A 24,870-nucleotide genomic window follows, 5' to 3' on the forward strand; every position below is an offset into this window, starting at 1 on the left:
CCTGAGGAGTTTGGTTTAGGTTAAAGGATACCAGGATGAACTCACTCAGGCACCCATCCTCCCCTTGGTGCCAAGCTTACAAGAGTACTACTCAGCATGAACACCCCCCAAAGGAAACTGTATTTAATTCCTCAAATAAGTCTTAAAAACCATAATTTTATAAACTCTTCTGTCGCAAACTCTTCCAAAAAAAGAAACGCTCAAGTCTACAGATGGCTTCGGTCCCGTGCAGAATCTGGCTTCCCTTCTCTGTCCCCTACCCGCACCTAGATACATCTGTCTTGTCTATTGTCATGTATAGACTTTATCGTGTCACCATGATAAGGCCAAAACTAAAGTATTTCCCAAACAGTGCATTTTCCTTCTCATTCAAAGACTAGGCCTCCTACTCCTGAAAGGGCATCACTTAGAAACAGCCCCCCGGCCTCCCTGGAGAGAGCTGGCCACCAACCTCATTGGCCAGTGTTTATGGAGAGCTTCCCAGTTCTTCCTTGGAGGTCTCAACAGGATTTCCCTAGAGGAGGAGGGCTTCGTGGAATAAATGACAAAGAGCTGGGGAAGGCCTGCCAGGTCACTGGGCTCAGGCTTCTCATTGTTCAGCCCACCGGCTTCCCAGGGCTCTGGTCCAAGCCCGCAGAACCAGGAAACTGCAGAATGAGTGCATCCACCCACCCCCTACACACACACACACACACACACACACACACACACACACACACACACACACACACACACACACACACACACACACACACACACACACACACACACACACACACACACACACACACACACACACACACACACACGGCACGGAGGAGGAAACAGTCTGCATGATAAGAACAAGCCAAGAGACACTTTTCAGCATCCCCTTGAGAGCAGGATGACTGGGACCTGGGGCAGGAAGAAAGCTGCAAGAGAAGTAGAGGTTTATCCTTTGCAAGAAGAAAAAGGAGTAACAACAGGGAAAGGCACTTCTTTTTCAAGTGCTTCATGACACGAAATTCTGCTTTTGAATTCCTGCATTCATTTCAAAAAAAAAAAACTATCAGATATTTTTAAATCACAGAAACAAATGATGTTTGTGGGAGCTGGTCAAACAACAGAGATAGAGAAATTTAATAATCATCCTCCAAAGTCTACCTTCTAAATATGGAAGAAACTTCCTGTAAGTTCTGAGTTTTGTAGACAAAGCACCTTTTTACCTCTGAGCTGTAACATTTCTCCTTTGTTGGCCCAGAGTTTGCTCTGAACAAGGAGGGCCAATTACCTCACGTGCACAGATAATCTCTATAGCACAGCTAAGAAAACTCAAGAAATAGGGATTAGTTATCTCCAGTTACCCCTGATAAATTTCCTTATAGTCAAAGTAAAATTTTTGTCTTAAATATCCAGGGAAGTGAGGCACATTGTTTCTCAAACAAGTGTTGAGACATAGTGTCAGGGTCTGAGAATACTATGTGAACCATAAAATTTTGTTTTCTTTTGATCTTTGAAAATAGTCTTTAATAGTTTGAAAAAGCCTTCTGCAGTGATAGTTCACAATGAAAGGACATTTACATTGGCATTTTAATCTTAAAAACTTAGATTTTTAAGAAATTTATAAAAACAAAACAAAACAACAACAAAAAAACCTTAGATTTTTAAGATTCCTGCTCTGAGACTGCTAGAAATTATTTTCTCATAAAAGGCCTGTGAATATCATTAAGATTTACCTAAGTCCATGGGTCCTAAATCTCACTGTGTATTAAATTTTCATGGGAGCTTCTTAAAAATACAGGCTCTGGCTCTCCCACTCCAGAATTGCTTGGGGCAGGGCCTGATCTGCATTCTACGTGGTGCCCAGGTGATTGTGACCAGCAAACAATGATTTCAGAGACAGAGATCTTCCTCCATCCCCAGCTCTGCCCATCTCTCATCAGTCCGTGTCCAGCAGCACAAAGGGACCCTCCCCTCCCCAGCCACAAAATGTCCCCTCTCCTTTTCCCCTCTAAGAGAACCTGATGAGAATGGTGCCTTTCCAAGTGTCCTTCCCAGACAAGGAGCAACAGCATCACCTGGAAACGTGTCAGAAATGCACATTCTCAAGCTCCACCCAAGACCTACTAAATTAGAAATCCTGGGGATGGGCAAACCCAGTAACCTGTGTTTTAACAAGCTTTCCAGGTGATTCCAATGCACACTTAAGTTTGATCACCACTGGATTGGAGAATTTCACAACTGCAAGAGAGAATGAAGACAGACATAACTCCACGTAAGGTAGAACCAAGTTTATTAATGACAACCTTTATTACAACCACTCTCAAGTGTAAAAAATAAAGGGTGATTAATTAAAATTTAGAACTCACTTGGACTTGCTGTTTGGCCTTTCACTGGATGTGCCAAAGGGTGGGAAGCTCGCCTGATTCTGAATCAACTGGTCAGGTGGAGTTCACTAGAGAATGAGGTAACAAACAAGACAAGAGTGCCAACTGGAGAGCTCAAGTCTTCTCCACGTTGGAATGACAATATGGAAGGACAACAGTGGTGGGGGCAGAGATGAAACAAAATCATCTTACAGCCAGAATATGGAACGAACATCTCTAACTACACAGAGACACAGAAACACACACATGCAGAGTCATACACACCTTAACTCTGGAGACTAGATTTTCAAAGAATATTTGTCCTTTGAGCAGATGGACACATTCATCAGCCACAGCGATGCAACATGGGGCTGAAATGGAAAACCTTGCTAAGTTTCCACCAACTATGCTAGCTGGCTGCCCAGTTCTGTGTTGCTTAAGTGTGTCATCACCGTAAAATACACCTGTGGTCTTTCCAGTGTTCCACAGACTAACATCTCCTCCCCAGGGGGTGCGACATCCTGGTGGACCTGGAAGATTAAAATCTGGGGGCAAAACTCATCCCTCCCACCTGGAATGGGGGCAGGTGGTAGTATCTGGAAGTGTTTCCCACCTTGTGTCACAGAACACTCGCCCCATCAACGCTCTCCCCTCCAAAGAGTTTGTGCTTTGTTACCATCCTGATGGTGAGTCTGTACTAAGAAAAGAAGGAGCTCTGGCCATGCACTCTGGGGTTTTTTGTTTTTGTTTTTAATAAAAACGAACTAAAACCAGAAGAAAGAAACCATCAGAAGCTTTGATTGTGTCCACATCATTTCAGAATTGGGTTTAATTCCCTTCAAAGAGAAAGACGGGGAGGCTGCAGAAGAGGCCACGATGATCAACCTACACGGTTCAGAGAGTGTTGAGTCCACAGAAGCATTTGCGATGGCCCAGACGGTCCCTTCGCAGACAGGGAGGACACATCTCTTAAGGCTGTGAACCCACGAAATAAATGCTGACCGAATAACGTTTTTAAAGGTTTGTAGAAAAGATGGCAGGAAAAGGAGCTGGTGGATTGATTCACAGGTCATGCAGGGAGATTATATAAAAAATTAATATTCGAGCTGAGTAAAAAAAATCTTTAAAATTTAAGAAACTGTATCATAGCTTTCACTTTTGGAAGAAGAAAAAAACAAAAACAAAAAAACACCCACAACAAAACGAAACCCATAGTATTCCAGAGTTTCCAAAGAATCCGGCGACTAATTTGGTTCGCTGCAGCAGTTACTACCTCCTCATTAACCTCATTTTCTCCTTGGATTTCACGGATAAATCAAGCTCAGGCCTACTTAGAAAAGAGATCTGTCCTGCTAAAATTCAGCATCATGAAGTGTTCCAAAGCCCCTGCTCAGCACACAAGGAATCTACAACTTCTCTTATGAGGAGAAACTTCAGGAGAGACCAGACGTGCCCACCCAAGTTCCTTGTTGAATGCGGTCACAAAATCCGAACCCAAAGGCAAGCTGTTTTCTTCTTGGGACCATGGTTGTAGCAGTTCCTTGAAATGTACAGTGAAGGGATGCCGAGAAACCACAGCCCTCCCAGGTAAGGGGTTGAGTTTTAGAAAAGACGCACTTCCTCAGGCCATGGCACAGAAGGCAGCCCTCCAACTACCGAAGCAGAGAACAAACCTTTTCCACAAATTCAGTACATCTGGGTCCCCCACCCTCCCTTTTTTTCTCATTTGGTAAGTATCCAACCACCCAGAAATTCATGGCTACAATAGAGATTCACGGCGCAACGGCTTTCATACTGGTTAATTTTTTTTTTTTTTAATTCTGTCAGTGAGCAGCATTTCCCAGTTCTACCCCCCAAAAACTAAGTTCTGATGGCAGCTCCATCAGGTGGGATCGCAGGATGCCTCTGTGATTAGGGTCCGTGCAGCATGGGTATCAGTTGGGCGCACTGGAAGGTCAGGAAGGCGGGGTCTGTCCAGTGTCTGGAGGCAGCTGTTGCAGGTACTCTACCAGCTAGCCCTGACAGCTTCAATGTCACTCACCAGGTTCTGGGCCAGGCAGATCCCAAAAATCTGAGCAAGGAAGGAAAAGACAGTCAAACAGTAGAACTTTTGACTTTAGATTAGGCTTTTCTTTGGCTACTGAATTCCATTTTTTTTTTTTTGCGGTACGCGGGCCTCTCACTGATGTGGCCTCTCCCGTTGCAGAGCACAGGCTCTGGACGCACAGGCTTAGCGGCCATGGCTCATGGGCCCAGCCTCTCCGCGGCATGTGGGATCTTCCCGGACAGGGGCACGAACCTGTGTCCCCTGCATCGGCAGGCAGACTCAACCACTGCGCCACCAGGGAAGCCCTGAATTCCATTTTTAAAAAATCTTTGATTTTTTAAAATTGAGATAGAATTCACATCCCACAAAATTCATCCTTTTAAAGTGTATAATTTATAGTGATTTTCGGTATATTCGTGAGGATGTGCAACTATCACTGCTATCTAAATCCAGAACATTTTCGTTACCCCAAAAAGAAACTCTGTACCCATGAGCAGTCAGCCAGACCCCACCCCCATCCCGACAGGCCTGGCAACCACTAAGCCACATTCTATCGCTATGGATTGGCCTATTCTGGACATTTAATATAAATAGAATCATATATGGCCTTTTGTGTTGGTCTGCTTTCATGTAGCAAAATGTTTTCAAGGTTTGTCCATTTTGCAACAGTAGTTCAATCTTTTAGATGGCTGAATAATATTCCATTATATGGATACACCACATTTTGTTTATCCATTCCTCAGATGATAGACATTTAGATGGTTTTCACTTTTTGGCTATTGCAAATAATGCTGCTCTGAACATCTGTGTACAACTTCTTGGGTGAACAAGTTTTCAGTACTTTTGGGCACATACCTAGGAGTAGAATTGCTGGGTCATATGGTAACTCTGTTTAATTTTCTCATGAACTGACAAATTGTTTTCCAAAGAGACTGCATCATTTCCATTCCCTTCAGCAATGTATGAGGGTTCCAATTTCTCCACATCCTAACCAGCTCTTGTTATTGGTTTGTCTTTTTTATTATAGCCATCTTGATATGTTTGAAGTGGTATGTCATTGTGCTTTTGATTTGAATTTCCCTCACAATTAACGATGTCATTACAAACAGCTAATGTGTATTTCCTTTGGAGAAATGTCTATTCAAATCCTTTGTCCACCTTTAAATTGGGTTTGTCTTCTTTTACTGTTGAGTTGTTCTTCATATGTTCTATATACAGGATCCTTAACAGATGTACTGATGTGCAAATATTTTCTCCCATTTTGTGGGTTCTCTTTTCACTTTCTTGATAGTATCATTTTCAGCACAGAAGTTTTTAATTTTGAAGAAGCCCAATTTATCCACTCTTCCTTTGGTTGCTTGTGCTTTTGGTATCATATCTAAGTAAACACTGCCTAATTCAAGGTCACAAAGATTTACACCTATACTTTCTTCTAAAACTTTTATAGCTTTACCTTTTACATTTAGGTCTTTGATCTGTTTTGAGTTAATTTTAATTTTTATTTTTTGGCCAAACCATGCGGCTAGCAGGATCTTAGCCGCCCCCCCACCCCGACCCCCACAACCAGGGATCGAACCCAGGGCTCCTGCAGTGGAAGCTCAGAGTCCTAATCACTGGACCACCAGGGAATTTTGAGTTAATTTTTATATGTGATGTGAGTTAGGGGTCCAAATACAATCTTCTGCCTATAGATATCCAGTTGGTCCAGCACCGTTTGATGAAAAGACTATTGTTTCTCCATTGAATGGTCTTGGTTTCCTGGTCAAAATATCATCTGACCATAGATATAAAGGCTTTTTTTGAACTTTCAATTCCATTCCACTAATCTGTAGGTCCAACCTTATGCCAGTACACTCTATCTTGATCACGGTAGCTTTGCAGTAAGTTTTGAATTGGGAAGTGTGGAGTCTCCAACTTTGTGCTTTTTAAAGTCTGTTTTGCTATTCTGGGTCCCTTGAATTTCCATATGAGTTGTAGGATCAGCTTGTCCATTTCTGCAAAAAAGGCAGTTGTAATTTTGGTAGGGGTTGCACTGAATCTGTAGATCAACTTCAGGAGTACTGTCACCTTAACAATATTAAGTCTTCCAATCTGTGAATGCGAATGGCTTTCCATTTATTCAGGTCTTCTTTAATTTCTTTCAACCATGGCGCCTCATTTGTGACCCTCTAAGTTAAAGGTATCACATCACCATACGATGCAAAGCCTAGCTCTTGGGACTTCCCAGGAGGAAAAGTAGGTGCTCCCTTCCCTCACAAGCACTTTGGCAAGGTGGCCCAGAGAGAGGAAGGAGCAGAGTGTATCTGTGAAACTCCAAAAAGCCTGAGCCTTGCCACTGGGCAAGGCTCTACATCTGACCATTCCTGTCTGACCAGTTGTCACAACGCCGCATTACTGAGCCCATGGCAATGTTGGAATGCCAGCGGGCAGATACTGACCCAGTCAATTTCTCTTTCTTGAAAAGGAAAAAAAAAAAAAAAAAAGGTTTCCTAAAGTCTTTCAGGACAGTAGCATCTAAAATCAGAGCTTTAATAAAATACACACCAAATATAGTTGAGGTCTGTTCCCCAGCCCTCCAATGGGTCTGAAAAACTGTGAAATGATGGTGAATAAGCAAAGCTCCTGTCCTGGTGAGCGCTCTCCCAGGGCATCATTTCCCTGCGACATCCATCTTACCTGTAGCAATGCAATGCCTATGAAAATACCAGCCACAATGGTTAAGTTGTCCTGCAACCACTTCTCAAACTGGGGCACACAGCCTTTCGTGTAGATTACAATCTGCTGATCGACTTCCTTCAGAAGGGAAGAGGAGAGCACAGCGTCACTAAGCAAGTTCAAAAGCTCCTCCAACACCCTTCGTGCTAAGCGACAAGATGAGTTTCCACTTACTGGTTTTTGCCTGGCATCATAGCCACACTGAGTGTTGATGACATCTTCCTGGTGGAGAAAAGAAACAGAAGAGTGAAATTCACTGTCGTCAGAGAGAAAGCCCCCCTAGGGGTCAGCAGAAGACCCCTGTTAAGTGCTGGTCAGAAAATGTCTATTTGGGCACACAGACGTCCCAGGCACCATGTTAAACACCTTTACACACAATTCCATGAAATTATTATAACCATCCTCAGAAGTAGGTATTAAATATCCCTTCCTTTCCAAATGAGGAAAACTGAGACTCAGGAAATATCAGAAAGACTAGTAATTCCATTATGTGGGAGGCTCTAGATTCAAAGTTGATCATCTCAAGAAGCTTATGGGTCTAGGAAACTGGAGACATAAAAACCACAGTTAAAGGTTTCTTATAATTACTTTCATAATGACTATCGTCACTTATGATCTTCTGGGGGGAATTCTACTTTTGAATCTATATACTTGTATGTGATTTAAATGATTTTTCAATGAGAATGAATTATTTTGGTAATTAAAAATGATACCCTGACCACACAGCACATGGACAGATGCCCTGAAATCTTATAGGCCTGATCAGAAACGTGGGTTCCGCTGCTTTAGGTTTGTTTATGTTTCCCCTCTGGAGGGTATGGGGTGGATTTTATTAGCTCAGCATTTATGGAATGAGATATCTCTACCCAGAGGATCTGTCGTTGAAAGGGGGGCACAACACCTGAGAATCTTCAGAATTCTTCTGATGGAACGGTAACTCAGGGCAGGGGCTGGAGACGGAGAGGGCAGGGCTTGCGTCTACTGCCTGGGTGGGCGCCCTGGGCTCTGTGCTGGGCGCTCTCTTGCCTCCCAGCCTCCTCAGAGGAAAGGAGAAGTGAGCTAGTGGGAAAGGCTGGCGTTGCCGCTGAGGGCTCGGAGCGGGGCAGCACAGTCCTCACCGCCTCTGTCTCCTTCAGACCCCCTCTGGTGGGCAGCCTACGAGAGGCTGTGCTTTGCTACCTCAGACCACTGTCCCCTCTTCTCTCTTTTTTTTTTCATTTTTTTAAATCGAAGTGTAGTAGATTTGCAATATTGTATTAGCTTCAGGGGTACAGCATAACGATTCAGTATCCTTACAGACGAGCCACGCCCCCTTTTAAAGAGCCCCGCACCCCGCCTCCCTTGCAGGGGAAAATCGGCCATGAACTCATCAGCCCCCACTCTGCTCTGTTCCTTGTGGAGAAGGGCGGGTCTGGGAGAGGACACCTGGGGACTGACCAGCCAGAGAGAGGCTGAAGAGGGCCGGGGGCACCTTCTCTCTCACATGTATTGTTCTAACCCTCAATTCTGCCTTTTAACTTATAGCAGGGGTGCTGCAGTTTAAGCTGTTCTATATACCAGGCACATGATTTGACTCAAAATACAATCAAACCTGTGGTAAAGAGGGTGGCTTGTGAACAGGTTTTATGTTTTTGTTTTTTTTAAAAAAAGAATGACTGTAGTCATTCCGGCCCAGGGTCTGGGCAGCTGCAGTCTTCCTGCAAGTGGTCTCGTCCTATCTTGTCTCAAACGCTTCTGCTACTCCTAGTATTCCTTCGGAGCTAAGTCAGCAAGAAAAGGGTTACTAACCCCAAGCAATGCAGAGAGCTTCCACACAAGCCCATCCTTCTTGCAAAGAAGGAATCACAGGCAATACAGGCAGCTGCCTGAGCCTAAGCTCAGTTCCATCACTTGCCAGCAATGTGAGCTTGGGAAAGTTACTTAAACTCCACGGGCCTTGATTTCACCTGAAAAGGGAAGATAATGGTGGTATCTGCCAGTAGGGATGTTCCAAACTTAAGCCAACACACAAAAAGGCTTAGAATAGGAACCAGCACGTACCGCTAAATTAATGTCAGGGATGATTACTCCTACGGGGAAGATCTGAGCACTAACCCCCCTACAGGAGCTACAGTTAGGAATGAGAGGCTAAGAAGAGGTTTCCAGAAAAAAACCACTCTGCTCATCCCACACACGCTCTCGGTGTGATGCGTGGAGCAGGCCAACGGGTTGCTGGCAGCCACTTACTGCGGGGTCTTTAGTACAGCAGGAGAAGGGCACGCCGCATCGCTCTCGACTTGCATTGGAATCTGTGCAATTGAAGTAAATATTTAGGTTCCAATCATCAGCTCCAAAAGCCCCACAGCACTGCCACTAGAGCAAACAGGAGAGAATTAGAACATCTCGACTTGGAGGCGACCAGGTGCCTACACTTGCACCCGCCAGGACGACCCACACCCAGCCTCTGCCAGCTCTAACCTTCTCTGTATCTCAGAATTTATTTTTAAACCAACTGAACCTAAAGGGCCCCTGTAAAAGCTTCCAAGGTAAGGCTGAAGGTTTGTAAGGATGTGTTGGCGTGAGACTTAGAAAACAATTGATGAGACCCGTGGCGTTAGGTGGAAGACGGGCAGAGCAGGAGTTGTACAGCAGGGCCCAGTTAGAGATAAGCAAGACAGAAAACAGTGGTAGTGTCTGAAGGAGGCAGCTGGGGTTGTGGGTAGGAGATCTAGAGGCTTACTTTTTTTTTTTAAATTTCCATCTCTACACCTGAGCGGTTTTTTTAAAAATCCATTTTATTGAGGTGTAATTGACATACAATAAACTGCACATATTTAAAGTATACAATTTTATAAGTTTTGACGCACTTATACATCGTAAAACCATCACCACAAGCAAGATAGTGAATGTACTCGTTACCGTCCCCCAAGTTTTAGAGGCTTACTTTTCATTCTCTATCTGTTTCTACTCTGAATTTTTATAAACAAGAGCATGTATTTACATTTTCAACCTGAAACAAATTCAATCATCTAATTAAAATATAATCAAACAAGCTGTTAAATTCAGTGGGTCTTAAACGAGGCCTGATTCAAGGGCTGCTTCCATCATAAGCCCCTTTGACACTCCCCATGCTGGACTAGCCCTGCTTCTCCAAGTTAAATAAACATCAAGCCTTGACCATTTTAAGGGTTTCAAGACCAATAGCTACTTCAAAGTATTAAAGGCCATGAGAGAAAAGTGAAATCACATGAAATAACAGAATCTCCATATAAAGCAGACAGCATCTCAAGACAACGTGTATCCGCATGTTCTTCCAACTCATCGAGTCTTCCGAGGGTTTGGGCTGTGCATCTCCAGTTTGCCTACAATGCTCCATCAGATTTGTCACGCAAACTAGTCAGCAATAATACTTGGCAAGGTGTGAGCTTGCATCCATTATGACCCAACAAAACAGTGAAGCCTGCTGAGGAGATGAAACAGGGCTTAATTTCACACCTGAGGGACAGCAGGCTCCAGGACAGTCGTTGCTGTCACCGAACAAAGGCAACACAATTCAGCTCCCTTCCGAGCACCTAAGGAGGGCAGGGGGCCTCCCTCACGGCGAGCGCCGATGCAGCCCTCTCCTCCCTTTATCAAAGGGACCCCAGCTCACTCTGGAAAACTGTCCAACCAAGAGCCAGCCACTGGTCCGCTGAGTTTCTGTCTGCCCTCCAGTTCTGCCATATACGTGAATGTCACGGACACGGCTCTCCAGGTCTGCTCACCTTATCCAGTTTCTCAGCGCACGCAAATAAAGGCCTGTCAGTTTGTAGGACAATAACACCTGAAGCCTCATATAAAACCATGTACGTCTTATGAGAGTGTCATGCTATCCCCATGAGTTCAGTAGTTGCTACTATTATTCCCATTTTACTCTTGGGGAAATAGCTCAAGGTCCTATCAGCCCAAGGTCACTTAGCTAATCAGATTCTGGCACTAGCTGTGTCTTCCGAACTCTTGTTTATACCATTCTGCGTTGTGAGTGGAACAGGGCATCCGCTACTTCGTTCGCATCGCAGAGGCTGTCACGTCGTAACGTTGAGACACCTGAGTGGGATGGTTCTACTCCACAGGCTCTTCACTTGTGAGAAGCCACCGAGGCTTGACTTTCAGTTTAGCTGCAGGTGCTATAATAATATTTGGATAGGCACAATCCTAGGAACTTTGTGGATAAACATTCTATTGACTAAGTATATTATTATGAGCTATGAAGTGTGGAGAATGATCCAAAAGGGGGCCAAGAAGAGGAAAGAACCCACATGTAACACCAAAGAACAGGGTTAAACCTACAGCAAAACAATAGTCTTCAAATGTCGATAGGAATGGGCACCTTTGACTCTAACCTTTTTGCCTAAGAGGTTTCTTCCTTGTTCTTAGTAGAAATTGAGGTAAGTGAAAATAAGACATTTCCCATTAGGGTACATATCGTGTATGCCCTAGAACAGGTCAGAAAATAATAAATACACAAGCAAACAGACAAAAACCCATGCAGAAAAGTCAGAGGTAGGTTCCAGCTGGCAGATGCAGAAGCCAGGAGGAGTTTTCATTGGGGTCACCCTTCCGAGAAGGCTTTCAACTTGAAAATATACCAAATTTAAACTTACATATTCCTGGGTGAAGTCTATGAGGTTTTGCAAATCAATGTCATCCCTGTACGCTCTGATGTTGTTGTTTATAAAGAAATACAGCTGGTCTTTGATCCAGTCTTTGAAAACAAATGCCAGAACCCCGGCCGTGAGCTCCAGGAAGAAAATAATTCCCAGGAATACAGAAAACTAAAACAAAAGGCACATACACAGAGAACAGTTATAAGGGCTATTTTGATCCTATACAGTCAAATGTTTCCTTCTAAAAAGGTTTATAATACCGTTGGGTTGTTACCCATGTCAGTTTCTTAAGATTCATTAATAGAATAGTACACTCCAAGAAAGGGTTTTAAAAAATCACTTCAGAATCACATTTTAGGGGCTCTGGTGTTCCATTTGGTAATTAACCAACAAAGCCCATAAGCAGACGTGGATAATAGGAATTCCTCATTAGACCCACATTAAGGCCTAATGAATTTCTCCTGATTAATGCATTCGTCAGACGCTTGAACAACAACCTGCTCCTACCTCTAGTAAGCTTTTGTAACGCTGAAAGATAAATCAGCCCAGTATTTTAAGATCGCCTGTCATTTGTTACTGTGGCCTTGATTCTGTATGCAATCTAGTCCTTTTCCAGATTCAGATACTGTGTTAATTCCCCTTTGCACCTGCTACACGGGGTGAAACAGCAGATGGGTTCATTTTAGGTGAAAAGGTCAAAGAGGAACTGGGTGGGGGCAGCTGTGACATGAAAATAACTTCCCATGATGAAAACAAAATGAAACCACTGGGTTGAGGGCTTTCTTGGGACAGCAAGCTGTGCCAGCTTTCCTTTGTGAAGCACCAGGCTCAGAATATTTTAAAGAGCATCAACACGCAGCCAGAGGAAGACTTCCGGTTGACGCAGACAGCGAGAATTTAAAAGGAAGGCTGGAGACCATGGGTTGCAAGGTAATTGCCCATAAATCTGGAGAAACTTCCCTTTCATCTAGAAGACCCAGAAATGTCTCATCTTAGTCACATCAACGTCCCGCTCACGCCCACGGTTCCTTCCACTTCCTCCCACCCCCATGTTCTCACCCTTTTCAAGCTATTTTGCTCAAGCCATTTACGAGAAATGAGGCCGTGAAGGACCAGAGGGTAAACGGCAGGCAAACTTCCGTGGACAAGGGCAGAAAGGGTGGCACTGGGGCCACCTGCTGAGCCGAGCTCCTGAGGGCTCCTGCCACACAGGAGAGGCTGGGGAGGTAGAGAGGCTACGGTCTGCTGTGCCTGCATTCAACGAGCAGACGGCAAGCAGCCGACCAAGAGGAAAATATGTTGGCGACGGCTGCAAAGGAAGCTACAGCTACTTACGAAAATAAAAGACAAAAAACATTTATTCAGTCAGCAAACACATACTGAATGGCCCACAAGACATCAGGCTCGGGCCTAGGTGGGCTTTGCAGAGGCAAGGATAAGTAGGACTACAGCTCTGACTCCAAAGAGCCCCCAGTCTTATGTGAGGGTGGGAAAGGGCCGTGGGGTCAGGTCTTCCCACATTAGATGTCAGCATATCTGGCAGTGTTTATCCAGGGTGCCAAGTGCCATTCTGGGAGGATGGGCATGAGGGGAGGGGTGGAAGGAAGGAAGAAGTGCCTGCCCAAGTCTAGGACCCCAAGGTCTAGGTCCCAACGCTAGACGCTCCAGCTCAGCCCCTCAGGTTCCATAGAGCTCCTGGTCATCTGTCCTTGATGAATTCACTTTAGAAACAGAATCTAAACAGTTCTTAACCATCATCAGTAGTACGCCTAATTTCAAAGTGAGCTTTCCTCAATCTAGAAAAAAGGAAAGAAAAAAAATCCTATCACTTTCACACAATGCCTACCCCACCACATAAAATGACTCCCTCCTTTAGCGGGTACTACTCTACACAGGTAAATACGACAGTTATCACACTATAGAAATGAGAGAATCATAGCTAGTTCACAGGCGCGCGCACGCAAAATAGCAGAACAGAGGTCATGCAAAGGTTTTCATTAGATTTTTGTTCTCCCCTCTATCAAGGTGAGGTCCAGTCACCCTGGTAAGTTTTTTCATAATGTTACATAATATATGTATCAGAAATTGAGTCCAAATTAAATTCTTATCAAATATTTGGCAGAAATCAGCATCCTTCGGGTCCTATGAGCTAATTTCCCCCATTTCTGAAGGTGCAGAGACTGACTCACAGGCTTCATCCAGGGGCCTCAGTCAGTCAGGAAGCTCCATTTTCTCAGCTCCCGGATTTTTTCCCCCCAGCAGTTCTCTTAGCTTTATGACATCAGATGTTTGAAGCTGTTTGGAGCCATGTTGACATTACTTCCTACTTCCTTCATATCTCCTGCTCAAAGCATATTCTAGGCCCGTTTTGATTGTTTGTACTAAATGGAGAGAGAGGGCATTTAAACTATTCTCCAAGACTTAAAAAAGCCAAGAAACAACACAGTTCTCTTCATTTCCAATGTGGGACTTTATAAATTAAGATGCCAGTCTAGAGAAATGTATGTCTTTCTGCCTGTTCAGCTAACTCTGGTATCTTCAACTACAAAAATCATCAACTATATTAAACAGGCTACCCTTATAAACTAAACTCTATGCAAGTAAGTCACATTAAAGGGGAGACTAACGCTGATAAAATAGTGGCCAGTAGTAAGTATGATCTGTGGCCCAGTGAGGCTACAGAAAAGCTGAGTGAGGGGAGCTCAAGCATTTACAAGTATCGCACACCAAGAAGACGGGCAGGCCTGGTCACAATCAGGGACAAAGCTCTCCTGAGGGCTCCAGAGGTCAAGACTCGGTGAGGAATGAAGTGTGTGTGTGTGTGTGTGTGTGTGTGTGTGTGTGTGTGTGTGTGTGTGTGTGTGTGTGTGTGTGTGTGTGTGTGTGTGTGTGTGTGTGTGTGTGTGTGTGTGTGTGTGTGTGTGTGTGTGTGTGTGTGTGTGTGTGTGTGTGTGTGTGTGACAAAGGGAGTCTTGGAAAACTCTTCCCAACACAGACCTATGTATAAAGAACACAGAACCAACTGCTCATCACACTGTACACAGGACCAAGCATCCCTTGGTTTTCCCTGTTAGCATGAGTCATATGAACTTTCAGAACAGCCTCCAGAACCTTGTCTGAAGCAGAGCCGCCCAAATGCAAAATGAGCTAGCCCAGGGGGACAGTGAGGGGACAGCGAGTCTGCTCTTCTTAGGGCAATTCAAGAAAAGATGCCAGAGGAGATGGGGCAGAAGTGCGGGGGAAGGGAATCACACAGGGCATGGCCGTTGGGGCTAGTTCTGGGCAATGCTCTTGTTTTAAATGAAAATGACGTTAGATGATGATGTGTCAGCCGAGGTGGAGAATGACCCTAGGAACAGGGGATATAACGCTAAGGCTGTTCTTCCAAAGTCCCACCATCTTCCCTCACCACAGGATGGTGGGGTTCTGAAAAATCATTTTTCTGTTCTTGGGGAGGGGAGTGGATGCTGTCGTACGTTGGGCTGTGAGACAGACGCTCACCAGAATGCCAAGCTCGAGACAGACAGACACACTTAGCTGAAGCTGACCACTGGCGACGCCTACCAAACGGATTTCAAAAACACAAGTTAACACATGCCATTTTGATCTCCTGAGGAAGGAATCTCCAAAGGAAAAGCCTTTTACTTTTCATTCTCGACTTTTAATACTTATCTACCCCCTGGTTAAACTCCTCCTCCAAAAAGATTCAGGCTAACAATGATCACACCAAATACCCCGCAAGGGATCTAAAAATTATGCTGGTCACACAAAGGAGGCCTTTGCGCTGGCAGAGAACACAGGAGGTATGCATTTACTGTTTCTGTTCACCAGAACCTACTGCTTAACAGATTTAATCTGGACATGTCACAGACACTGTGCTTAGGTCTGGTTTCTCTAAACCAACTACCTAAACAGCTTTCTACTGACTATGTGCTTAAAAGAGGGGGCAAAAAATCATTCAAAAGAAGAAAACTAGGTACCTAGATAGACCTACCTTAGTCCTAAAGCGATTTTAGGGATTGGAATGCAAACTCACGACATCCATGTACCAAACCTCCGTGGATGGCATGGGGAGGGGCTGGTGCTGATATTATTAAGAAGCCAGGGGCAGAGGAGGGTGGAGGGTGGGTATCTAGGGAGCCCTCCTACAGGAGAAGCATTACCCAGGCCACATGCCTGCCAGTGCCTTCGGTACGGCTCACTCTTGCTGGCAGACAGGGTGTCCTTTTGATGTGAGATGAGAGTTTGGCTCTCAACCTGAGAGCGGAGTGCGGTACTTACAAACTTGAGAAGGAAAGTGTTTTCCCGTAGAGCTCCAATGCACCCAGCAAATCCCAGAATGAACATCACTCCTCCTACCACGAGGAAGAGCCAAACTGGGTCAAAGCCGCCAAGATCGGTGATGGAAGAGATGTTGGACAGAACTCCCTGGAAGCGGAAAAGAACACACAACAGGGTGCCAGGAGGCGGGGTCAGTTTTCTATCATGAAAAGATGACTGCCTCTGCCTTTCCCCACCCCACCCCACCCCACCCCACCCCACCCCACCCCACCCCACCCCACGAAAAACTTGAGAGGTATCTGACTGTCACGTCACATCAAGAAACACCGCAAGACAGACAGACAGACAGAAAGAAAAGAAAGAAAGAAAAGAAAAGAAAGAAAAGGAAAGAAGAAAGAAAGAAAGAAAGAAAGAAAGAAAGAAAGAAAGAAGGAAGGAAGGAAGGAAGGAAGGAAGGAAGGAAGGAGAAAGGAAGAAAGAAAGAAAGAAAGAAAGAAAGAAAGAAAGAAAGAAAGAAAGAAAGAAAGAAAGAGAAAGAAAGAAAAGGAAAGAAGAAAGAAAGAAAGAAAGAAAGAAAGAAAGAAAGAAAGAAAGAAAGAAAGAAAAGGAAAGAAGAAAGAAAGAAAGAAAGAAAGAAAGAAAGAAAGAAAAAGAAAGAAAGAAAAGGAAAGAAGAAAGAAAGAAAGAAAGAAAGAAAGAAAGAAAGAAAGAAAGAAAGAAAGAAAGAAAGAAAGAAAGAAAGAAAGAAAGAAAGAAGGAAGGAAGGAAGGAAGGAAGGAAGGAAGATAGGTAGGTAGATAAAACAAAAGAAAAGAAAAACTACTTTCCAAGGTCTAGATGGGTTCATATTTTTGGTAAAACTACATAAAGCAAAGACGTGACCCCTAGAAACCGTCACCAGACCCTGTATGGAGAAGACGTGGATGCTACTTTGCTTTCTGTGTCTCCAAATATAAGTGGTCTGAGTGAAAAACAGATGTGTAAGAAAGACACCTCTCAACACCCGAGAGGTGTCATCCTTACATCCCCAGGGCATGCAGATGCCAGACAAGGGCCACCTTCAAACCACTGGCACTTCTCAGGAAATAGGGTAGAGCTGGAATCTTAAAGCTAATAGGGCAGCCAGTCCCAGCCACAAGCCCCTAAAAGTTTTCCAGGGAAAAGCTCACCTCAGGTCCACCCTTCAGCTCCCTGGGAGACCCTATCAGGCTCAGATCCCCAAAGCCCACCTGGGTGGTTTGTGCTGATGGCTTTTCCACATTGAGTTATTAGGGTATTTCCTTACCCTCGTTTAAATGACTTAAAAATCAAAGGTTACTCCCCGGCTTGCAACCCGTTTGTTCTCCTGCCAAAAGAACCCAGAGTAATTTCATTTCTCCACAAACAATGCCACTTCTTTACTGAAATTCTTTCTCCCTTAAGTGTGATACCACATCAAATACCACCCAGAACCTAAGTTAGAAATTTTATGAGATTTTTTTCCTCTACAATGGAAGGTATATATTTACTATTCATTCTTACAGAGGCCAGCTACTGCTATTTTGAAACTGTGGAGGTATGTGAGTCTTAAATACCCGATATCATCAGTATCTTATTTTCTTATCATTAAATTTGTTTTGAGCTCTCAAAATACCCCCAGAGTACCACGGTATAGTTTGCTGTAAAGCCTTAATATTAAACAATTTGTTTTCAAAGCATTCCCAACAACCTGGAAAAACAGGAATACTCATCTCATTTCATCCTCGAGGAAAATAGAACCCAGAGAGGTTTGGTGATTTGCTGAAGGTCACACAGCTATTGATTTTTTAGAATCAGAACAGAGCGTCTACTTCAATCATCTTTCTCTACCAAGTGGAAGCTATGTATTTGCTTCCCGGCACTCTTCAGTCAGCAGTAATCAACACCTGAGTTTAGGGTTTCTATGTTTTAACCCATTTTAAGGTTGTAGGAACACTGAACAAGAGAATTCTGTTTATAAGGTTTCTGTTTCTTGCAGGGGCGGGTGCAGGGTGGGCAGGAATCACTTTAAGGACAATAATAGGATACTAATAATAGAACACGTATGAGACACAAAGGACTCCTAAAGTGCACAACTTAAACCTTATGAAAAAGGCCAGAGTTATAAAGTCAGAGATGAAGGGCTGAGAGATTATTAAACACTCAGGAATGTAGGGTGTATTCACTAATGTCTGGGGTGACATCATACGAGGCAACCACACCCTTCGTGAAACTGCATAGATCAATGGTTTGATCCAACCTTGTGTTTCTTAGATTTCCAAGCTCTGAACTATGCATACTCCAGGGGGGGGGGAAAAGGAAAACCCAGAAATACTGTAACCAATTCTCCACCTACCCAAATGATGCTGAGAAAAAAAAAAAAAAATTGCCAGAAGTCAAACAAAATCTAAGCGACAGTGGTGAGGGTCCAGAATTGGAAGGAAATCAACTTCTCCCCTCAGAATGCCTTTAAACATAGGTGGTAATATTTAAGGTCTTAATGTTTTGGACCTGCTCAGCCAGGGGAGGATAGGACTTTGAGGGTATGTGATAACATTCTTACACTTTAAAAAGTCAACATAATTATGGAAGAAGAAGTAGATTCAGTTTACTTGGCACCAAACAGAGGCAGCACAGCTGGAAGGCACAGGAGGAGACGTCCGTTCCGGGATAAAGAGGCCTTTCGAATACCAGCGGGTCTCCAGCAAAGGGGCAGCGAACGCGGCCTGAGAAACATGGGCTTCCCCGGGCGGGGGCCGAAGCTGTGAGCCTCCCTCAGCAGCGCGCCAGGGGGGATTCTCAAAGAGGAGGGGAATTTGGCACTTACTGTCCTTTAGGTTCCTTCCAGTTTTAAGACCATTCTATGATTTCATCCATCTTTAATGGGCTTTTTATTTGTGACTCACACCAAAGTCTGAGCAAAAATCAGATTGTTCCCAAACACTCTTCCATGATCCGTGGCTGCACACAAAGAGCTCCATGGATAACAGGACAAGTTATCTGAGGAATTTAGCAAAACAAGCAAACCAACACACACCTGTGCCTGAAATACCGAGACCCTCTCTCCCCAAAAGGCAAAAAAAAGTATGGTCCCAACTGTCAGTAGATTCCTGGAGCACTGTCCTCTCTGGGTTTAATTTGGAGGGTGAGAATTTGGCTTCTCAAACTCATTTTCATACTTTTACCCTCCCCAGCCTGCAGGGGCAGTTTTAATTGAGAGGCCTTCCACTGTTTCCATGGAAACAACAATCATTTGAGGGCTGAGCTGGGCTGAAGATTCTACTCATTTAATCCCACATTCTGGCAAAAGACAGGCCTGGAGACAGATACGGAGAGGTTGTAGGAAATAACATTCTGCAGAGGACAGAAAAGACAACCAAAAACTTTATTTTTAATGGATTCCAGGTAGTTATCAGTCGGAAACTAACTCGAATCTTAAAACACAAAGTACGGCAGTCAAGGCCCAGTTTTCTTTTCCTGAGGATTAGGGTGGCTAACTGGATGGGGATGGAAAAAAGACATACTGTTTCACCTGTGCAACGTCTCCAAATACTCACTGAAGAGCAGTCTTACTGTTTCTAACTACACGGAGAAACCAAAGAGGAGCTGAACATAATCCTGGCAACAATGACTGGGGGCTACAAAAATGACAGGCAGTTGACAGTTCAGCCTTCTGTTGTCTCAAAGATGGGGTCTTTCACGGGACTTTTTAACTGTGTTAAGCTCAATTTGACAGCTGAGTAAGAAGCGCTAGGACACGCCAGCTGAAGAATGATTATAATTAAAGCTTGTAGTTGACAGGAAGCCGGCAGAAAAAAAAAAAACCCAAGATTACAGTTAAATCTGCCAAGTGATTTAAAACAGACATTGAGAGATTCGTGGTAAATCCTCAGGAATGTGCAAGCACACCAGCAGCAGACACCTTGTCTTCCGGGCACCTGTGGGCACCACCCTCTCCTTCAGGGAACAGCGCCTCCCTCTTCTTGTAAGGATTCCTCCTCCCCAAACCCACTCCACGACCTCCTCAGAGCTGCCAGTTCTCACGTGACCCCACCGCCCCGGGAGGAGTCGGAAAGCCTGAAATCCCCTGCCTCCGACACCGGGATCTGGAATAGGCATCTGTCTCTAGTGGCTGAAGCTGTAAAAGGCCCAACTCTGGAGCCACGTGCAGTGTGTTTTTCACCTTGTGGAGAAAGTCAGTCTGTAGCGAAAAACAAAGAGCAAGGGTAGGGAAAGAAAATCCTGATGGTATTATAATCCCTGGCCTGACCGTGAGTTCTGTGAGTCACTCAGGAGCCTTAGACCCCTTGATCACATAGAGTGGTTGCATCTGGATCTGAATTTGCACCTGAGGAGTCCCACACAACACGACAGCTTCGAATAAACTGTGCTTTAGTGTTGCACGTATGTGCGTGCGAGCACACACACGACCAAAACTAAAGCTCACAATCTACACTGGAAAAAAGTATTGGGTCGGGGGTGGGAAGCAGACGGGGCGGGGTGGGGAGTATAGAGGGAAGTGTTGGATTTAATGATACCTTTACTCAGATGGCTGATATTTCCAGTCAACACAGCAACTGAGCCAGTGTAAATAATCTCCTTCACGTTGACTCACTATCAATTCAGCATCATTAATGAAACAATCAGTTCCGGAAGGAACCTTTAGGTTTTGCCTATGTCACCAACAATACGTACATGATTTCAGCTCCCGTTCTCCACGTTGACTTGAATGGTCAGTCCTTGGGTTTAAATAACAACTTTTTAGAACTCAAACTTATTGAAAAAATAAACCAATACAAAACGTTATCTGGCTACTCTCCTTTGTACACAGAGCTGCTGCTGACGTGAGAAGAGCACACACAGAGCCTGAATTTGCACCCCAGGAATAAGTCCTCCTCCTCCTCCCTGGATCCTGCAGCAAAGCCCTGAGAGTTAAAGACGTCAAGGGTACTGGCCTTGTGCGTAAGGTCAGAAAATAGCATCCTATGAAGCTGAATCTAACCGGAATAAGGATAAATGGATGAGGAGCAGAACAGTTGTCCACGTGTACTTAATCCTTTAGCCATTTGTTATGGTTGCCGTGAAGGTGGAATTCTGAACAGGAGCAACAAAGACAGGAAAGGAATGAGTCAGAAAAAGAGAGAGAGCCAGAGACCAAGACTGCAGGTCACAAGAAGAATATATTTGAATACTATAGAGTCAAGAATAAAAGGAGGATTTCTCATACACATATCCTTTGTTAATACATTAAGATTACATTAAGCTTTTCCGGTCAGCGGCCTGAGGTGACCTCTAAAAATGGTTCGCTGTTCACTTGACCCAGAAAATCCCACAAAATCATGCAAGTCGAGAGGTTCAAATCTTCGTGTTCACTTTAAGAACACTCGTGAAACAGCCTAGGCCGTTAAGGGTATGCATATCCGAAAAGCCACCAAGTATCTGAAGGATGTCCCTTTAAAGAAGCAGTGTGTGCCATTCCGTCGTTACAATGGTGGAGTTGGTAGGTGTGCCCAGGCCAAACAGTGGGGCTGGACGCAGGGTCGGCGGCCCAAAAAGAGTGCTGAATTTTTACTGCACACGCTCAAAAATGCAGAGGGTAATGCTGAACTTAAAGGGCTTAGATGTAGATTCTCTGGTCATTGAGCATATCCAGGCGAACAAAGCCCCCAAGATGCGGCGCAGGACTTATAGAGCTCATGGTTGGATCAACCCCTACATGAGCTCTCCGCGCCACATTGAGATGATCCTTACTGAAAAAGAACAGATTGTTCCTAAACCAGAAGAGGAGGTTGCCCAGAAGACAAAGATATCCCAGAAGAAACTGAAGAAACAAAAACTTATGGCCCGGGAATAAATGCTGCAAAAAATAAATGCAAATAAAAGTAAAAAAAAAAAAAAAAAGAAAAGATTACATTAAGAAAAACTAGTATAAATGAACATCCATAAGAGTTCTTCATATTCATACTGTATACACCTGTACCTATATTCTTGTGACCCTCACTCATCTCCTCCAAGTCTACAGCTGTTGGTGCAGCAGAGGCAAAAACAAATTGACCGTAACCAAGTGCTGCTATGAAGACAAAATGAAGAGCAGTCAAGTTAAAAAGTTAAAACAAATATTTTCAGCAAATTCGCCATTCCACAAATTGGCTGTTAGACAACTAGCTTTTGGCATATCAATCTGGAGCCTTTAAGAGATGACTGCCAAGGAAAATAGGAGATTTCCATTAACCCCTAGGTACTAGACAGTATCTCTCAGAACTTAGCAAGGAGACCAAGATGTGTCTAAGAAGAAATAAGACACGTTAATGGAACATGGCTGAGGCAATACCATTGTAACAGAAGTTTAGAAAGCCAACAAACAAAAAATGTACTGATGTGTATCTGTCACCATACAAGGGAGACTCTGAAATTCCAGCTACTTAGACAAGTCTGCTCTAGGGTGTGGCAGAGAGCAGTCCAGAGTCAGCCTCATCCTGGCACAAGCCATCCTGTACTCAAGCCACATGGCTCACCTGCAATTTCCCCTGGAATCCAGGAAAAGGGCAGCCTGGACAAGGGCTAGATGTAGAGCAGACAGACAGACGGGGCATTGCAATACGGACTACCTTGTCTTGAATCTCAGTTCCACTACCTATTACCTGTGTGATCTTGGTTAAGCTACCAAACCTGCCTAAGCCTCAATTTCCACATCTATGAAATGGTACCCTACATCATAAGGCTATCATGAGGATGTAGGAAATAATCTTCTAACCCAAAGGCTTCGGAGAGGAATCTATTCTGCTTTGGCACTTGCCCTGCCTGACCCCCTTCTAAGAACCTCCGTGGCCACACTGGATGATCATGTCTAAAGGAGGTGGCAGGAACCGACGTGCCAATCAATCTTCTTTCTTGAGAAACTGGAAGTCACGTAAAAGGCATTCAGAGTAAAGGCAGACGGGAGAGGCCATGAGTAAGCAAAAGCCAGCAGTAGGCAGAGGCCATGAGGGGGTGGAAGCTGAGAGGATACAGAAGCGGGGCAGGGAGAAAAGAGCAGTGAGAAGTCAGCCAGCAGTGGAGAGCATGCCCAGCAGCCGGCAGCCACGTGGCCGGGATGCTGCACACTGAACCAGGCCAGGGATACCACTGCTGCCAAGAAGCTGAATGGCACGCCAGTTGCTGAAGATTCACAGCTCCTGAACGACTTTCCAGTTACTAAACCATGTCCCGTTCCCTTCAAGATCTCGTCCTTCAATGGTCTGATGAACATGGAAAGTCTCAGTGAGGACATGACTCCACCCTCCATCTCCTCACCAGCACCTCGTTCATTCAACCATCTCTGGAATTTAAGCAGCCCCTCCCCAGGGTTTGGCGATAAAGCACTATATTCTGAGTGTCACTATTTCTTCTTGGAAGAGGTTTAAACACACACGCAGAAATGAAAACGCAAGCAAAACTCCAGAAAGGTTTCAAACCAATAAACCTCAGGAGTGTCTGTGGTTTTCCCCACCAGCACAGAGCAGCCTCTGTGTGCCACCTGGCAAGCTTCAGTCTCTTCTCTCTCAACTCAGCAAAGAAATGCAAAAATAGCATTAATAAGCCCCTAAGGTCTGGGACTCTTCTGCTTTGGCATATACAGGCGCATTCCTTCCAACTGCTGGATGAGAAACAGAGAGACAGGCAAATGGAATGTGCACCCAAAGCCAGGCCAGATGGACCCCTTGGAGATTTATGATCCTGAGCCCTGATTCACCCACCCGCCCTAAACTACTACTGGGTGAAACTGGCAACACTTTTCCTAGAGTAAGAGGGGGAGAAGCATTTCCCTACCTGAGAAAGAATGACAAGGTAGGACATTTTCAAGAAAATGAGCTACTCAGAGAGGGTGGCCCTGGAGAGCTGGCGATGGGTTTTGAAACAACGTCCACAGGAGTCCAAGCTGGGGCACAGGGGCGCAGGGAAACGTGCCCCGTAACAACTCATCGGAGATCCTCAAGGAATGTTACCGGGCAAAGCCACACTGCAAACTCCAAAACACCCATGTATCTAAGGAATTCCTGCAGGATCCAGAGAGAGGACACAGAGGAACGGGAGCTCGCTGGGACCTGAGGTCAGGGAGAGGTGGGGGCGTAGGGGCAGCGTAACCCGTGGCCTGGCGAAGAGATGTAAGGTTAAAGGAAGACCCGACGCTTTCAAGATGTGTGGTTTTCCATTTTTTTTCTTGTCAGAAAAGGTCATCGGTGAGATTCAAGTAATCCCTTCTCGCAGATAAAAAACGGCCACGGGGCTTCCCTGGTGGCGCAGTGGTTGAGAATCTGCCTACTAATGCAGGGGACACAGGTTCGAGCCCTGGTCTGGGAAGATCCCACATGCTGCGGAGCAACTAGGCCCGTGAGCCACAACTACTGCGCCTGCGCGTCTGGAGCCTGTGCTCCGCAACAAGAGAGGCCGCGATAGTGAGAGACCCGCGCACCGCGATGAAGAGTGGCCCCAGCTTCCTGCAACTGGAGAAAGCCCTCACACAGAAACGAAGACTCAACACAGCAAAAATAAATAAATAAATTACTAAAACTCCTACCCCAACATCTTCAAAAAAAATATTCCCTGACATAAACAGAAAGGGGGAAAAATTAGTCTCTTATATGGAAAGTTACTTTCCATAACCCTAGAAATATTAAACAAACAAACAAAAAACGGCCACGACCTGCTTTTGTGGTGAGAAAGAAAAGGAGGGGTAGTCATATCTCAGGGCTCCATAAACTCCTGCAATCAAGCAGCCACTGGGGAGGACAGCTGCACCAAGTCCCCTTGCTGGTACCACTCTCAGGCCGGGAAACTACCATCACCACCTTGGTGGGAGCGGCTGCCTCTCTGAACAAGG

The 24,870-nt window shown here is 44.8% G+C and overlaps 1 protein-coding gene and 1 pseudogene across 3 annotated transcripts in view; one reads left to right on the plus strand and one right to left on the minus strand.

Annotated features, from left to right (window-relative positions):
• Positions 1-2,328: 2,328 nt before the first annotated feature.
• Positions 2,329-24,870, minus strand: part of TSPAN5 (tetraspanin 5) — a 177,779-nt gene continuing 155,237 nt past the window's right edge. The window contains exons 3-8 of one of the 2 annotated variants that reach the window (XM_081219618.1): positions 16,014-16,160; positions 11,730-11,900; positions 9,334-9,459; positions 7,282-7,329; positions 7,069-7,185; positions 2,329-4,416 (exon numbers count right to left, since the gene is read on the minus strand). In XM_081219618.1, coding sequence (XP_081075744.1) covers positions 4,351-4,416; positions 7,069-7,185; positions 7,282-7,329; positions 9,334-9,459; positions 11,730-11,900; positions 16,014-16,160 — 675 coding nt within the window. In that variant the 3' untranslated portion in view covers positions 2,329-4,350. Of the gene's footprint in view, positions 4,417-7,068; positions 7,330-9,333; positions 9,460-11,729; positions 11,901-16,013; positions 16,161-24,870 lie in introns of both variants that reach the window. The other variant, XM_081219617.1, reaches the window with a different exon arrangement.
• On the plus strand, positions 21,289-22,012 carry LOC308618166 (large ribosomal subunit protein uL22-like; annotated as a pseudogene). The gene has a single exon. The product of its transcript is annotated as a large ribosomal subunit protein uL22-like (transcript).

The sequence above is a fragment of the Mesoplodon bidens genome (genome assembly GCF_964165515.1).
Source record: "Mesoplodon bidens genome assembly, chromosome: 1".
Classification (NCBI taxonomy): domain Eukaryota; kingdom Metazoa; phylum Chordata; class Mammalia; order Artiodactyla; family Ziphiidae; genus Mesoplodon; species Mesoplodon bidens.